This window comes from Bidens hawaiensis, unplaced genomic scaffold, assembly GCF_021521415.1.
Source record: "Bidens hawaiensis isolate Kalapana, Puna unplaced genomic scaffold, B.hawaiensis_p1.1 tig00005453_1, whole genome shotgun sequence".
Lineage (NCBI taxonomy): Eukaryota > Viridiplantae > Streptophyta > Magnoliopsida > Asterales > Asteraceae > Bidens > Bidens hawaiensis.
This window is the reverse complement of record NW_027491347.1, coordinates 185,392-196,310: the sequence shown is the minus strand read 5'-3', so window position 1 is coordinate 196,310 and position 10,919 is coordinate 185,392. Positions and strand designations below refer to the sequence as shown.

At 36.7% G+C, this 10,919-nt stretch overlaps 1 protein-coding gene and 1 pseudogene across 1 annotated transcript; one reads left to right on the top strand and one right to left on the bottom strand.

The window, feature by feature from the left end:
- Positions 1 to 4,802: 4,802 nt before the first annotated feature.
- LOC143629768 (uncharacterized) lies at positions 4,803 to 6,779 on the top strand. Its single transcript, XM_077098949.1, has 2 exons — positions 4,803 to 5,001; positions 5,937 to 6,779. The coding sequence occupies exons 1-2, from the start codon at positions 4,852 to 4,854 to the stop codon at positions 6,567 to 6,569; spliced, it is 783 nt and encodes a 260-aa protein (XP_076955064.1). The 5' UTR covers positions 4,803 to 4,851; the 3' UTR covers positions 6,570 to 6,779.
- A 531-nt stretch (positions 6,780 to 7,310) lies between these two features.
- Positions 7,311 to 9,765, bottom strand: LOC143629682 (UPF0481 protein At3g47200-like; annotated as a pseudogene).
- Positions 9,766 to 10,919: the final 1,154 nt, after the last annotated feature.

Here is a 10,919-nt window from a genome sequence, read left to right as displayed (position 1 = left end):
AATGTTGCAAACAAGATCAAACACGGTTTGTAAATCAAACACTCGGGTATTTATTATTCAAGAAGTTTTTGAAATAAATTAATATTTTAATTTAAACAAAGTCTTCCGCTAAATAACCTGCAACTCTGATATATTTACAAAACAGGTACCAACTATTGGTCACACACATAGGCTTTATTCGAGGCGTGACATGCAATAACTTTGCATTTAGTTTAACTGTTGTTGCCTTGTTCATAGTGTTTTAAAATTGTTTTACCGGGTCGAATGAAGTACCATTTGTGATGGCGATTGTTGTGCATTGAGAGAATTATCGTACTAATGTGTCCGAAATCAACAAAACTGATTTTGCAATGCATCTCATTTTGTCTAAAATCAACAAAATTAATTTTGATGAATTGCATTACGATTTACGAGAGTAAATTACTGCAATGTATCTTAGTCATTGAAATCAGTTCGTTATAGTTCGTTGACATTGTATCCATCATTTCAAGTTTAACTGTTGTTGCCTTGTTCATAGTGCTTTAAAATTGTTTTACCGGGTCGACTGAAGTACCATTTGTGATAGCGATTGTTGAGTATTGAGAGAATTATCGTACTAATGTGTCTGAAATCAACAAAACTGATTTTGCAATGCATCTCATTTTGTCTAAAATCAACAAAATTAATTTTGATGAATCACATTACGAGAGTAAATTACTGCAATGTATCTTAGTCATTGAAATTAGTTCGTTATAGTTCGTTCATTGTATCCATCATTTCAAGTTTAATTGTTGCTACCTTGTTCATAGTGCTTTAAATTTGTTTTACCGGGTTGACTGAAGTACCATTTGTGATAGCGATTGTTGAGTATTGAGATTATTATCGTACTAATGTGTCCGAAATCAACTAAATTGATTTTTCAATTCATCTCATTTTGTCTAAAATCAACAAAATTAATTTTGATGAATCACATTACGAGTGTAAATTACTGCAATGCATCTTAGTCATTGAAATTAGTTCGTTATAGTTCGTTGACATTGTATCCATCATCTTCCTCTCAACTATGAAATCGAATCATATTTTCTTCAGTCGATTAAAACGAATTTGGGGATATGGAGCGACAAGAAGAACGATCGAGTAAATGAACGTTAAATATGCCAATAATAAGGGTATCGATAAATTTATAGTTTCACCATTATATGTGTTTCACGTGTTGTTAGTTAACACAAAAATCAATGGAAGTTAGATTAAAGGATGAAAATTTAAATAAAATGTAAACAAAAAGGATGAATAGAGTGTTTTTGAACATAAAGTACGAAAACTGTAAATGTTTATGAACATAAAGGATGATTGATGTAATTTTGACTTGTTCAAAATTTGAAATCTAGATCAACTGCGAACATGTGCTTCTTCAGTAAAATTAGTTCCCTCGCTTTAAAATTTAGGCCGCACACAAAAGAAGGCAAGCATCAATAGTTTCAATACTTTTGTTCAAAACTTATAGAATCATTTTATATCAATATATCAGGTTGTTTCAGAATACACAATATCGGCTTGTATTAGATTATTTGAAAATGAAAAGCGTTTGATGAAGGAGCTAAGAAGGCTTAATACTGAGCAATGTTACATTCCATCAATACTAAAGGACCAAAATGGCAAAAACGTGGCTACGTTCAGAATGATAGACAACACACGCCAAAAGATATGTAAAGACAACTATTGGGAAAACAATGGTTTAAACTTCAATCCATGGTTTTGTTTTCTCTTTTTTTTTTAATCAACTCTTAATGATTTTGATAATGATTAGTTAACTTAATGTGTCTTTAAATATTGCTAGAACACTTAGATTAATCATCTTAAGTCATAACAATCAACAACGAACAAGTCTAACACTCAATGCAACCATCCAAGTCTAAAAATAATCCACAAATGCCACAATCATCTACCAGTGATCAAAATATTTGTTAGTATCATCAGAGATTCAAAGCATAATATGAAGATTATTCTGTTTGAAACAATAACGCTAAACGACAATTGAGGTTGGTTATGTTTATGAGGATTGAATAAGATCCAACAAAAACACGACATGAGCAATCAAAACAACAAGTGACCTATTCATAAATTAGCAAAGTCCAAACTGCTTAAAAGATATAAAAAGATTGCTTGAAGAAATGAATCAAGAATGTAAGAACTTCGATATGAGCAGAGCCAGTGGCGCATCTATCATTTGTGTGTATGGGTCATTTTACACTAATAGCCGAGCTAAATAATAAAACATGGCCCACTTAGACGCCAACAAAACTTGCTGCCCCATCCACCTCGCGACAAGTGTAATATATTATGCCGACAAAGCACTTTTGCGATTTGTTCATTACATACAAAATTCATTTTTACTTTTTCTTCTTCCTCTTCAGTTTTTTCGGTTCTTTCATTTTGAGTTGCAAAGTATAATATTAATTCATCTAATTTATGTTTTTATTACTTGAGAATAATTATGGTGAATAAATAGGAAACTTTACCCTTTCGTAATGTTATTGTGATATTGTTAATATTATTGTGTTAAATCTTATAAAATTTCGTATTGGAGAGATTTGTTGATAAGAAACAGGTGATGTAAATTGTAAATCATAAATTCCATACCAATAATAAATTATATCTATAATTTAAGATCGTGAATAAGTAATAGTTTGATCATTCACAACATAGGCTTCAACCAAAGCATTTCCTTGTCATTCAATGTTATTTTGGGTTTTTAAATATTGGTTGCAAATAAAATATAGGAAAATCACAAGCATATCATATAAAATTAGAGTGAACTGTGGTTTTTGTGTTTATCTATATATACGGTTTTAGTCCAATAATTTTAAATTTGCGATGTTCGTTCTTGTGGTTTCATTGCACTTGCAATTAAACCCGAATTCACTAATCCCGTTATGGCCGTTAAACCCATCAGCGTGGCTTTCACGTGAGGGGCAGTTTTGTCCCTTTTTCCCCTAATACAACCCAGCCCTTCACGTAAGGGGGCTTGCTAATTAGGATTGTGGTTTATTTGAGGAGAAAAGGACAAAACTGCCCTTCAAGTGAGGGGCACGCTGATGGGTTTAACGACCAGACTTAACTAGGTTAATGAATTCGGGTGATATTGCAAGTGAAATGAAACCATAGGAACGAAAATCACAAATTTAAAACTAATAGACTAAAACCGCAGATTTAAACAAACCATAAGGACGAAAACCGCAGTTTACTCATCAATTTAACAAAATAGATATTGGAATTAAGCCACGGTTAAAATAAACAAATACAAACCGACACATTTTGAGAATACAAAATGGAAGCTAAGATAGCTAGGTTTCAACAGACACAAAAAACCTAATGGGTTCTATAAAAACAACCAATAAAATAACACATGTGTAAATCATGGGCAAATCTTATTTTTAGCCGATGTCATAGCCGACCATGAGGGGAGGCATGGTAGTTGACATCTATAGGCCTAACACCCCGCTAATCCTGAAATATTTTAAAAAATAATATATATTTATGAAAAAAAATATGTATAATCAATGTTCAACACAATTACATGACAACTAGATTGGCCTAGTGGCAAAGAGGTATGACATCTAACCAAGAGGTTGTGAGTTCTAGTCTTATTTGAGACATTTTTAAGTTGATTTTTATAAAAAAAAATATTAAACAACTCAAATAATAACCAAGTAAGCTTATTAAAAATTAAATTGTTTAAACTCAATAAAATATTACTTTTACTTATGGTTCACAAAATATTTCGCATTTAGTCCAAAAAAAATTTTGCCTTCTCAAAACCGGCGCTGGCCGATGTCAATAAGCGAAGGCTAAGCTTCAGCCGGTGGCAAAAGCAAAAGCTAAACTTGAGTCGGCAACAAAATATTACCATTCTTTATACGTATATTAATTTTCTTTGAACGACCGACAACTCGTACACCCATATTTTTTTTATACTTATATTAATTTTCTTTAAATGACCGACAACTCGTACACCCATATTTTTGTTATAAACAAAGTATTTTTTGAATGGCTACAAGGAAATTATTGTTTTATCAATATCAAAGAAAAGATCAATTTGTATATCTTCACGACTTTCCCATGCGTATAATACTTTATTAAAACATTGGGTAATTTATGTGTCTATAAATTCTAAAAGAGAAAAATTCTTAAAATAGCACATTTATAGAATGTGGTTCCAAGTTTGCCCTCCCAAATTCAAGTTTTCAACTTTGTCTCTTTGGTATCTCGTCTTCGACGACATGTTAGCGAACACCGACGATGTGTTAACATAATATAGGGTTGACAATGCGTTATGTTACTAACATAGGGTAGCAGCGATGCATTAATGTTTAAAGCAGGGGTTCCACGATGCGTTAGCTAATAACGCATCGCTGCTACCCTATGTTAGCAACATAAACGTATCTCGTCTTCGGCGACATGTTAGCGAACACCGACGATGTGTTAACATAACATAGGGTTGACGATGTGTTATCAACTAACGTATTGCTGCTACCCTACGTTAGCAACATAACGCATCGCCGCTATCCTACGTTAGCAACATAACACATCGTCAACACAGATTCCGGTCACGTGTCGTTATCCTATTTGTTTCAATAACGCATCGTCGGTGTTTGCTATCATGTCGTCGACGACGAGATACCAAAAGAACAAAGTTGGAAACTTGAATTAGTGAGAATAATTTTAGAAACGCATCCTTTAAATGGACCATAATGAGAATTTTTCCATTCCAAAATATCGAATAAGTCAATAACTCAATTTGTACCATTTGAGGCGACTGACAAAGATACACGAGGAGAAAACCCAATTTCCTAGGTTATTAAGTTATTAACTATGGCTGATCTGTTCTTGAAGCAAGCAAAGCAATACTGGAAGACACGACCAGGCTATCCACAACAACTCTTTGATTTCATCGCCTCCAAGACCCCCACCCACGACGTCGTTTGGGACGTCGGCACTGGCAGCGGTCAGGCCGCCACCTCCGTAAGTTATTCAACCCCCCCCCCCCTCACCGCTGCTAGTTTCTAGTTCTCTTATTTTTGGTGGGATCCGTACCAAAAAAATTAACTTACTGAACATATAGATAACTAGTGTAATTACAGTTTTGAAATAAATTAATTATGGTAAATAAATTAATTATGTTATAAAAAATAAATTAATATGATTATAATTACTCTAGTTCATAAAAAGTATTACAGTATTAATAGTTACACCAGTGTCAAGATAATAGTTATTTGTATATTTGTCAAAATAAAATTAATTTGTATTTTACCCCAAAAAAATATATATAAAAACCGGAAACAATGGAAAGTATAAACTGCAAAATGTATCGATTTTCTCGGCTTGACGCTGGTGGGTACCGGTATTGTAAATGCTAAAAATTACTGAAACCGAGTAATACCAAAACCGTAAACATGGAAAACAAATAGAGTTTGGCTTAACCGGTACCATACCACTTTACTGAATAGTGTATTGATTTTTTCGGTTTGATACCGGTATAATTGAAATTTGAAAATGTCTAAACATACCGAAACCAAAAACAATGAAAAACGAATGGCGGTACTGATACCACTTTACTACAGTATCGAGGTGGTACTAGTAGATGGCATAGTTTATGTGCACGTGCCAAACGGGTACCGTATATAAGAATACCGAAACCGAAAACAAGTGAATCTATGAATTGAATACAATACCAATTTTTTCGGTTCGATACTGATGGGTCAGGTATCATTAAAAATAACGTAGTGAATAATACTAAAACTGAAAACATAAAAAATGAATATGGCACTAGCTTATGTTCAGTCGGTTTGGTACTACGGTATATGAACAGTACAAGTATTCGGTAATAAAATGCTCATCCCTAATATTATGTTTACGAGCAACTGAATTTCGTGATCGATTGTACATGTTCCTCATAGCTTGCAAGCATATTCAAAGCCGTAATTGGCACCGATACAAGCAAATCACAACTAGATTTCGCTCCAAAGCTCCCGAACGTTCGTTACGAGTGTACTTCCGCCAATATTTCAAGGTCTGAGCTAGAAGAAAAGATCGGGACAGAATCAAGTGTCGACTTGGTTACAGTAGCTCAAGCGCTCCACTGGTTCGATAACAACGCCTTCTACAATCAAGTCAACTGGATACTGAAGAAACCGAATGGTGTAATTGCAGCATGGTGCTACACTATTCCAAAAATCGACGACCAGTTCGATCCTGTGTTCCAAAAGTTTTACTCGGAATCAAAGCCTTATTGGGAACCAGAACGCGGATTGGTGGATGACAAGTATACCAGTGTCAAGTTTCCTTTTGAACCGGTGGAGGGATGTGATAACACTGGCCCGTTTGAGTTTGAAACGAAGCAGGTGATGAATTTGAACGAGTTCTGTACGTATATTAGGTCGTGGTCAGCGTACCAAACGGCTAAAGAGAAGGGTGTGGAGTTGTTGAATGATGGTGTGATCGAGGAGTTTAGAAGTGCTTGGAAAGAAGATGATAATGGCGAAAAGTGCCTCACGTATCCGGTTTATTTAAGGATTGGGAAAGCTGGTTGAACAGGGCATGTGTTAAATTCGTAATATGAACCATAATTAGTGAAGGGTGATTGCTGTGTGTACCAACAATTAGCTTCTTTTCATATAGTTAATGATGAATAAAACATATGATAATAGTCATTATATATGTGTAATGACGAGTGTAATGATTTTGTAACTTTGGGGCGCTTTTAAACAAGAAATATTAAACGCAATGTGCAATTGGCTGAATGATTTGATAAAATAACCAGTAATCAGTATAATACATCTTGCCTAAAGAACTACTTTGCATATGTATGCCTGGTCCTATGTTGTGCGTGGAATATTATTTTGATCAGTGATCACATACATATGCAAATTAGCTATGTGTTTTGGAGCTAAAATGATCTATTTGTCCATAATCTGTTGATTCAAACTACCATTATCATTGCATTTGGTACATGATTTTGACAAGACCAATGTGGAGGGAAGCAAAAAGTAATAACTATGTGTTTTATCGTTTAACATTTACTTCTACCATTTTATAAAGAAATTAGAGACCCCATTTATATTACTTGTAATGCAAGCTAATCGAAGATAAAAATCAATGTCTCATACATCTAATTAGTTGCTTAATATTTATTTGTTACACTTTTATAAAAATAAAACGACCGGATATATAATTATTGGCCAAGACTCACCTTCTGAAATGTAAACGTACAGAGAAATATATTCAAGTTAAAACAATTGAAAAAAATGCCGTGATTTCATCTGAAAAGTAGCTTACGCGTGTTTTGGTAGAGGATTGGAGGCATCCGGAAGTGGGCTGATAGTGAAGTAAGTTTGCAGGAAAGTAGTAAAGAGAATAGCAGTAGCCACCAGCAAAGCCACTGTCTTCCATGGACTACTAAAGTACAATGAAACCAGCTCCCCCGCCCAAGTCTTAAACTTGCTATTGCAAAGCTCCTCGGTCCCTTGCCGGAGCTGATTAAGCATGTAAAGATTATCCTCTGGCGCTTCAATCTCCTCGTACATCTTCACCACTTCTTCATCACTACCAAGACTATGTCGCAATATGTTTTTTTCCTCAACTCTGTCACATCTTCACGCTGAGTAACCAACGATTTCATTACTCGAATGTAAGTCGAAATCCTAAAGTCGTTGGGGTTATGTGCACACATCTCATATGCGATCATGTTCATGTATATAGCTTTGGTATTTGAGGAGACTGCTCTACCCGCAAGCTCAAGCTCACCATAGCAACAATGTGACACAAACTTAATGCCGTCGTAGTTGGAAGATCGTTTCAAGAAAATCCCTTTGGCTTTGAGTTCCGTAATCGAAGCAAACGGTCCATTTGGCTGCACATTATCATTTTCATTTGAACTGATCGCAAAACTCCCTCCACTCCACAGGCTATAAATAGTGGAACTGAAAGAAGCCGAAATTGAAATGAAGGTGTTGTTTGTTTTTGCAGACATAAACTGTCTGCAAGCTGATTTCATCTGTTTTCATGTCTGCAAATGAAGATGTGGTCTGAAGATCTGCAAGCTGAAAATATAAGACTGTTTGTTTTTATAAGCTGATACTGTCTGCATAACTGTCAAACTTATCTCACAAGATAGAAGTCATTTATTCAAGTTACATCTAGTTTTTAGTCTTTGCTTGCCATGCCGATTTGGTTTTGGTGGGTGGTGGAAGGTGGTGGTGGTGGATGGTGGTGGTGGCGGCGGACGGTGGGTAGTGGTGGTGGATGGTGGTGGTGGACAATGGGTGGTGGTGATGGATGGTTTTGGTTGGTGGTGGACGGTGGTGGTGATGGATGGTGGTGGTGGTGGGTGATGGATGGTGGTGGTGTTGATGGATGGTGGTGGTGGTGGATGGTGGGTGGTGGACGGTGGTGGTGATGGATGGTGGTGGTGGTGGCGGACGGTGGTGGTGATGGATGGTGGGTGGTGGACGGTGGTGGTGATGGATGGTGGGTGGTGGACGGTGGTGGTGGCGGTGATGGATGGTGGTGGTGGTGGCGGTGATGGATGGTGGTGGTGGTGGGTGATGGATGGTGGTGGTGGCGGTGATGGATGGTGGTGGTGGTGGCGGACGGTGGTGGTGATGGATGGTGGGTGGTGGACGGTGGTGGTGATGGATGGTGGGTGGTGGACGGTGGTGGTGGCGGTGGATGGTGGTGGACGGTGGCGGCGGGGTACGGGGGTGGTGGTGGCGGCGTACGGTGGGTGGTGGTGTTGGCGGACGGTGGTAGGAGCAGTGGATGAGAGGGTGGCTGCAAAGGGAGAAGAGTAGGGTTTTTTTGTGAAGATGTTTTAAGCAAGATTTCCTTGCTTTTCTTTTAAGATGAAAGAAGATAACTTCAGATCTGTTTTAAGAAAAAAAACAAACAGTCTTCAAGGGTAATGTCTGCGCGCCTGCAGACATTAGCTCCCTTGAAGATGTTTGAAGAAAAAACAAACACCCCCGAAATAAGACCTGTAAAGCTCGAGGAGATGAAGTGGTGTTGTCTGTGTCCTGGTTTCGAGCACCTTATCGTGACTTCTAATGATCACCTCCCCATAGTTTAAGTAGTTAAAGAATCCGTTTAGAAGATTTTCACCTTTATCGTTGAATCTCATATCCAACAAGGCTTCGAGTACCAAAAACGGGATTTGGTTCTCTAGCAAGAAAATGTCACGGGTTACGTTAGCGACCCCTAACGCACCCAAATGCTCGTTACCTATCAACTTCATTTGGTTTGTAATCGATATGCACTCTATGAAGAACAAAACAAAGCAAGCATCGCGCAACATCATCCGAGTAAACTCCTCATCGTTGTAACCATCTGTAGAGCCATCGATATAGCACTTTCTGGCTTCATGAACCACCTTGTTGTATAAGTGACCAATGGTTTTACCGCAGCTCATTAGGAACTCTCCTAGTGTTATGAGTTTGTATCTCTCGGCTTGGGCGAGTTCGGGTTGGTTATGGTGGTATGGGCCAAGTGAAGCGACTGCAGGCTCGTAGTACTCTTGGTTTCTGCGACCTTTTTCGCCTTTTTTGAGAAGTGGTGGCACTCGGTCAATATGTCGTTCGCGTCCGAAGCTGTTGGTGACCTCTTTGCCTCTTATTAAGCCGTCCCACTCCTTGACTAAGCCGAAGTTGTAGTCGGCCGGATTATTGTTATCACGGATTTGAAAGATTACGTCCTCATTTTCGGACATCTCCATCATTTCATTTGGGTTTGTGTACGTGTTTCTGTTGCCCAAATGGTAGATTAATCATTAAAGAGTTAGTATCTAGAATCATTAAACTTATTTATAAATGGCGAACAAGGACCAATTACTCAGGTATGGCAATGGCCGGGCTGGGTATTGCTAATCTCAATTCCATACCCGACTCATTACCTGTCGGGTAATTACTCGTCAAGTATCGGATATACACGTTAGTTTGTTAAAATATTCCAGTTAGGATTAATACTGACGGCATCATTACCAACATTGCTTAAATTTGTTTTGCATTTTCGTTCTAGGGTTTAAATCGTATTTATAACTAGTAGTTATCAGTAGCACTAGCACTACAACAAGAATGCAAAATGAATAATTAATTAACTAAGTCCATGAACTCATATGATTATGTTTAAATTCGGCATATCAACTAATATGAAGTCCACCAGTATGATACGGATACAAATTATTAGTTAAGCTCACTATAGATACAAATAATATGTACACACACGTCTAAGGATCCGATCCGGTTTTATGTGATCGGCTTATGACATAAATGTAATTAAACCAAACTGTTTAATACGATTTGTAAATTTTGAAACCAACCCCGAAACTAAAACAAGAAAACCGACTGCGAAACCAAACCAATGATCAGTTTGGATAATTTTACGGTTTTAAACCAAACTGTGAACACCCTACCTAGGTTCTAGATATTAGGGACAATTAAATGTATTTATAATATGTATTATCTAGTCAAAAGTCATAACCAAAGTTTTAGTTAAAGTCATAGTAAAATGTTATTATTAGATTAATTCTAGGTAGGTTGTGTTTCTTTTCCATTGTATATTTATTGTATATATAATGTATAAAAAAATGTTGTTTAGCATTTTCTTATATGGTATTAAAGCCTTTCTTCAATGAGAAGCTCGTGATCCTGCAACCTTCGATCATTTCTTTGGCCAACACTCCTAAATATGTCTAATGTATTAGTAATGGCTTATCCTTCATTCCCACTTCAACGTCCCATTTAGTCTTTGATAAATGTCAATATTGATTTATCAAAGGTCAAACAAAATCTCCTTTCTTCTTTCTCCATTCAAGTAATAATATTCCCTACTATCACAATATTACTCCTTCAAACACCATCACCCTCTGCCACGTACATCCATTTTCCAGC